The following is a 6,964-nucleotide window of genomic DNA, read 5'->3' on the forward strand; positions in this document are numbered from 1 at the left end:
GAGAACGGTTGTGCACGGGTCTCGGCAGAAACAAACAGCGTGGAACGGGGACGACAGCGGCAATAGAGCATATTTGATAAAGAGTGTACGGCGTGGGTTAGGCCAGGTCTAGGAAAAGTGGCGCGGGATGTTAAACACACCTGTGCATCGAAAGTTCGTCATGAATAATTCCGTTTGGCTCGTTTAACGCGGTCGCAGTGTAAGCGCACAGTACCGACGGAACTTCCATCAGCTCCCGCTGAACGATAATTGACTTTGCGTCTCACCGGCTCTATTTATTTGCTCGCCTTCCCAGCCTCTCCAGCTCTCCCCTCCCCGCCCCACCTCGAGCTTCCTATGCCAGCTTCCTGGCCGAGAGATCGAACGAGCGTTAAACGGTACGACGAGGGGTGGCTAGAACGCGACAAAGACGGCTAGAGGAAACAAGGAGCCGGGGCGAGAAGTTTAAATTGCGACCAGGGATCGAGTTAAGGCTTAATAGCTAATTGATCCAGAAATTAAATCTTGGCCTCGTTTGCTCGTCGAGTAACTCGTTGGTACACCGGTTATCGCGAGATTTTCTGCGAGATACTTATCTTTTTTTAAGCTCAACTGTCGGGAATTTAGCGTTACTTGGGACAATTGAAAATTTGTCAGAGCGAGGTATAATGGGAGTTCTGAAATTTTTTGGTTATCGGAGAGTTTTGGTTGTTAGAGGAATTTCTATAGTACGTTGAATCGTTCTATTATGTGTTAGGTCGCCCCATAAGTTCGTGCGGAAAGTGAAAAAAAATTTTAACGAAAATCCGAGGAAATGGTCGTACCGAAAAAGAGAGAAAATAGGAAACTGTTGCGGAATGAGAAGACGCTTAGGTTTTTTTTTATCAGATTTAAAGATTTGTTGGAAATATCGATGGAAATTATAATTTCGTACACAATTGTTTTGAAAAAATGTGCTCCTTTATTCTGTGCTAATAATTGATCAGAAGCGAATTAGAGTTCACGTTCCCGAAGCAGAAATCGAAGCATCGTTCGTCAAATTTAGCCGTCTCTGACTTCCGTCTCTTCTCACAGTTAAAAAAATCCCTTTGTGGAAAGAAATTCTTGTCAGACGAAGAAATGATACAATATGATACAAAAATGATACGAACCGGAGTTTCGTAATGCTACAATATCTTTGAAACATCTTTATCCCCTGTGTATCGACGTTAAAGCGAATTATGTCGAAAAATAAAAATAATTTTTGAAATTACCCATGTATTTCGTGAAATGAACTTTTGTCAGAATGTAACTGGTTCGCTGAATCGTGGTATATTAAATTTTACACGATTTCGAACTTGTAATTGCGTGAATTTTGAAAGCGAATATTTAAGGGATCAGTAGATAAGGACCGTCACTGGTCAGACAACCCGTGAACACCGCTAAATAATGAATTTCGGAGAATTTAATTATCGTGTGCATGTTTAATCTGTTACCGAGATGACAGAAGGAGTCGTATTGATTATTTTAACATAACACACCCTGTGTAATGCAATTTATCGTTTAATTTTACAATAGATTTAACTTTTTAAAAGAGAAGCGCAGAGTTTACCGGGTCTACGTATCGTTTTCTCGTCTAAAGGGCATGTAGAGATGTTTTTAGATCGTGTGGTTATTGCAGGGTGGTCCAGACTTCCCGGTGAACCAGACTCTGTCGAACATTTATGGCCGCAAGTCGGCCAGTCCAGAAGCTCCGGACCACGTAGACGAAACTCAGGTTCGTAAGTCTGTAAATAATGTCGTGTGAGAATTAATTCTGGTCTCTGTCGTCTTTAAATGTTTCCACCAAGTCACGCTAACTCGAGAATCAACTTAATCCCACCAACGATATTCTGCACAAATTTTAACTTCAAAATTATTAAAAAAAAAAGAAGAAATTATACATACACCTGACTAAAGATAACAATATAATCTTTCAAATTTGGCAATATATAATTGGGTCGATCAAATTGATCCATCATTTACAAACCTCGGTTGGCAATAGCGAGATCTGTCAGGTCCCTGCAAACCATCGTTGTAAACGTGAAGCTTCCTACTTTACCGACGCGTTTCTCCCTTATAATCCCCATGTAACCCGAGCGTGGAATACTTGTCGGTAATTTAGCAATCACCGATATTCCATTATCAACCCACGTCACGACATTCTTCTCCCATCTGAATTTATATTAAAGACTACGGTGTTAACAAAGGGATCGTTAATAGAAGTGCTCCTCTTACATTAAATGGGGTCTTTCAACCCACGTTATTACACGCTTCTCCCGTTCACTACAGTAAAACGACTCTCCTCTCTCTCTCTCTTCGAGACACAGCAAGAACAGAAATTAATCTGTTTTACATCAAGGACAGACTATATAATTTTCCATGCAGCGACTTTCCGCCCCGTCCCTTTTCGTTTTCTCATTTCCGTGACGAACGGAGCGGAAAAAAGGAGAGATGCATTATCCTTGCCTCGAGATACAACTCGCCGCGCTGCCCTGTCGTCTGTCTGCTTATTCCTCCGCGAAAGCCACGGCGTGTCCTGGGGGAGACACGCTGCACAAAATCCATTGTGCGGCGTTTTCGAATTCATTTCGAGCAGAGTTGGATTGTACGAAGAACGCGCGAGTAATACGTTTCGGATTGATTCGCGAGGGATAGAATACATACACGGGAAGAAGGATAATTCGATTTAGTTTTTTTAGTTGTTTCCCCAATTCACTGTCGTAATTGAAACCTCGCGTTGAATTTTACACGGCATTTCGCCGATTAACGATGGACATCGCGTCACAAAGTCGATGATTGCACGTAAAACCGCGGGAGAGACACGCCTGCGGCGAGACAATTTGTAAATTATACGAGAAATCAGCGTGACTGCATTATCAATGCCGTTTCGCGCCGACTCTCGCGTTTGCAAATGAAGTGGAGAAACTGCTCGACCCAGCCGTGTATAATATATTCCATTTGATTTAATCGACCTGATTAGCTTGATAAAATGCAATCGCGCGATCGTTGGTTATTTAATCCGTTTCCGGGAGCGCTAGTTTTCACCGTGACCATTGCTTCGACAGATTTCACAAATTTTCGTTAAATAGTCGATTCCCCTGGGTATAACACAGTTATACTCGTTTCGTTTTTTCACTCGACATTTGTTTTTTCGTCGATTTTTCCCCTCGTACTTTTAAACTGTTCCGGCGATTAGAAAAAACTCTACCGATCCTAATTATAACTTCTTCTATAATTCTGTGAACTTTGAAAGCTCGCATCGAAAGCTCGCGCTTTAAACGGCTTAAACTTGGAACTTATACGGGGTGGACCGATAACAATTACCACTTTGATAATATCTCTGGATCGACGAAAGTAGAGGAAAAAGAAATTTTCTAATAAAAATTGATCGATATTAAAGAAGTCATTCTTTTTCATTTATTTGTTACTAAGTACCATAAGACGAACGCAGAGATCTATTATGCAAAGTCTGTCAAGATCACAGGAGCGTTTCGATAAATTCTGGCGTCATTTGCATATTTGGATCAATTGTATGTTGCCAATTACGTAAGTTTATTAGCAAAAACAGAGATGATCTTGAAATCTCTTCAGCAACTCCACAAAAAAAAGAAACCTTACAACCATAGGATGGTCCTTTTCATACCAAACACCTTTCATTCATAAAAATATCATTAAAACCACATGGTCCCTCCTATAACAGACAACTTTCACTGAAAAAGTTGTGATAATTCTCATCAACTCACTGTGCAGAATAAACACCTCTAGAACGATCAATTGGACGAATTTGTCCGGAACCGGGGCCTCTGTCAAGAATAATTGTACCTTTCGCTCGGTTGAAACGTTCCACTCGAAATTGCACTCGAGCAAGGCCGTTAATGAAATAATAGCGACGTTTCGGGCTGCGTGGATTATAAATAACCGTCGATATAACGCCGTGCTCACGTTCAGCCGCTTCTCAACCACTCTCCCCCTCTGTCTCACCGCGCGAACTTTAATTAAGCGGCTGCTTAATCAGGCCGGTGCGTAAATTTCCCGAGAAATTTCCACGCGAAGACAATCTCCGTCTAGCATCGATCTCCCGTTCCGCGTCACGTCTCCATCGTCCGTCTAGAATATTTACAACGTCGAGGATCCCCCACCGTCGATCAATCGCGAAACCATATCGAACGCGAGCCTCGCGATACGAAGGAACACGAGGCTCTACTCTACGAGTTGACGAGACTCCCGTGAATCGTTCACGCGGAAAACGTGATTAATGGTTGGACTTGATCACGCTCGTTCGTATACGCGTGTTTTCACTTGGAACACACAGCAGACCGGTGGAAAAGAAGCGTGTCGGAATTAGACCGGAGTGCGAAGAACGTCTGCCGACCATCAACGTCGAACAAGTTCCTCACGCCAGTACCAACGCTGACGTCCATCCCTTCCGATATTCCACTTCCACGCGCGTTTTTTACAACCTCGCGCCTGTGTCGTAATTTATCGCGAGTGAGTATCGCGGATAAGTTGATTTTATCGTAAACTCGTGGATAGAGGTGCCGGTGAATGGAAGTGTCGAAGAGGTTCGGTTGAATCACTTTGTTGTTTCGTTCTGTGAATTACACGCTGTTCCAAATGTGAGAGATACTTGAGGAGAAGAGTAGATCTAGAGAAAGATGTAGATGAGAAAGTACGCGGATGGTAGTATCGAGAGGGAAAAGGAGAGGAATTATTAATTGACGCGAATAGCCGACCTCGGCCAGACTCTTCTGTTTTTCTTGGAACACTGGCGTGGAATCGGTTGTTTCAGGAGCCTCGAGATAAAACGAGCACGCGTGAAATAGTCCGGGAAAACTGCTGGCTAAGGAAAATAAGCCTGCGTCGAATCTGTTCGAACGGAATCTACTTGGAACGAAAAATCGTGGTGAAGAAAAGAATCTTTTGTGCGTTCTTGGTCAAAGATTGCGTGTAATTACGCGTGACGCGTGCATGTATTTTACGCCAGCGGCACGTGATTCTCTTGTAAACAATTTCACGTCGTTGTTTGATATTCTTGGAAATGCATAAACGTTTTAGTCACTTTGAAGTTCTCGTTCTTCCGAGCCAGTGGCACGTGCACCGCCAGTCTCTCCCCACATTAAACGAGGGAAGCCAAACATTGTCTTCGCTCGAACAACGATGAAAATAACCGGGAACAAACGATTTTTGCCTCGAATCGGTGAAGATTTCTCCCGAGCTTTCTTTTCTTTCTTATTAACGTTCCGAGCTTTGACACGCGTCGGGCACGCGAAGGACCAGCCGCCGTCTTTAAATTTCATTTTTCACTTGGCTCAACTTCTTTGTCTGCCGAGCGTTGAATCGTTGAAGAAATTGCCAAAAAAAAATTTCGCGTTATCTATCTCTCGACGCTTCTATCCAGAGTTTCTCTCATGGAACCTTCGTATCTTTCACGTTGGACTGCTTGGTTTTTTCGCGGTTAGCTCAATTGCCTGTACTCGCGCGACTTTCTTCGTCGCCAAGTGTCTCTAAGGTTAATTAAGCGCCGATATTTGTTGAACGACCAAGAGGAACTTTTTGATTTTTGATTAAATTTGTATTGTGTGGATTTGGAATGAAAGGATTGAACGAAGGAGCAGGAACCGAACGTTTGCCGCGAGGACTCCACGTTTCGGAGGTATTTTTTGATTTTTGATTAAAATCATTATAGCGCAGATTTGGAACGAGAGGTCCAAGTTTCGGTCGGAGAAAGGAGGTTATAGCTGTTTCATCTGAAAGGATTGAATAAAGGAGCACGGACCGAATGTTTGCCGAATGGAGAACGGTGACTGGAAGAAATTGGACGTTCGCAGCAGCTGCGGGCCTCCGTGATTTGTTTCGTATCGGAGAAACGGTTTGGCGAGAGTTGGAGAGTCACATCCGGGTACATATCGCGCTGCAGAGAGACGTGTAAACAGAGAGTGTGTTAGCTGGTACGTGATAATAGGAGCAGAAATAGAACTAGTTTCTACTCGTAGAACAGCATTTAACTTGGTAGACAGTCTGCTTAAATCTTGAGCAGAATGGAGAACGTTGACCTAACATTTTCTTCGACTAAATTCCCTTGCCACTCCATCGTTTGTCCAATCTTTGCAAAAACGAAGTGATGTTTTACACTGTCGACGATTAAAACACTGAATTTACTTAAATTTCGAGGAGAATGGAGAAAATTAACGTGACATTTTGTCCAACTAAATTTCATCAGCGTTGAATCGCTGGTTGAATCTTTAAAGCAAAAGAAAATTACCACTGTCGAATCCCCGTTCGAGCGTTAACAGACGTGAATTCGCAGAAGCGACGAAAGTGAATAGAATTAAGAAAGAAAAGGGAAAAAACGTGGTTGAAATGAAAGGTATTGTAAACTCGGGACGATTAAAAGTGTTTGTGCAAAGTGAACGCGAATAAACGTCGAACGAGATCGACCACGGCGACACAATGATCGACTGGGTGTCTATCGTGCGTCATTCACGGCGCCGTTTCAGCGACTACGTGTACGGTGCACCCGTTAAGGTACGCGAACGAAGAACAAAGAGAAGCTGTCAATCTGGGGAGCACGTGAATCGTAACGTTGTTACACGCGGTTCCAAACGATCCAGTGAATTTTGCGGATGTTGTTGGAATCACGTAAGTCGCCCTTAGATTATCGACTCGTTGGAAGGAAATTTGAAGAATAAGACGCAGTTTCTACGGTTTTCTTTCTTTTTTTTTTTTAGGGGTATCTGTATCACCGTCTCGTTTCGACGTTTAACGGTCCAATATCTGCGGAAATTCCACTAGGAGCTTTTAGTTAAACTCGTTCGAAAAGCAGAAAGCTGCTGTGTATTTATACCAGCTCCCGTCCCTCTGTTCCCGTTCGTGAGCAAGCTTGGAGTTCATTTATCGTCACGGTCGCATTAAAGCGGTGAAAAATTGACCGGTTTGGAAATTCACTCGAAAACGACATCGATCT

At 43.1% G+C, this 6,964-nt stretch overlaps 1 protein-coding gene across 1 annotated transcript in view; it reads left to right on the top strand.

Moving 5' to 3' along the window:
- LOC108573539 (disks large homolog 4) overlaps positions 1 to 6,964 on the top strand; it is a 309,458-nt gene that overhangs the window by 64,211 nt on the left and 238,283 nt on the right. Inside the window, exon 3 of the mRNA XM_017936002.1 lies at positions 1,640 to 1,735. Within this exon, the coding sequence (XP_017791491.1) occupies positions 1,640 to 1,735 (96 nt within the window). The remainder of the gene's footprint in view (positions 1 to 1,639; positions 1,736 to 6,964) is intronic.

Source organism: Habropoda laboriosa, unplaced genomic scaffold, assembly GCF_001263275.1.
Source record: "Habropoda laboriosa isolate 0110345459 unplaced genomic scaffold, ASM126327v1 scaffold148, whole genome shotgun sequence".
Classification (NCBI taxonomy): Eukaryota; Metazoa; Arthropoda; class Insecta; order Hymenoptera; family Apidae; genus Habropoda; species Habropoda laboriosa.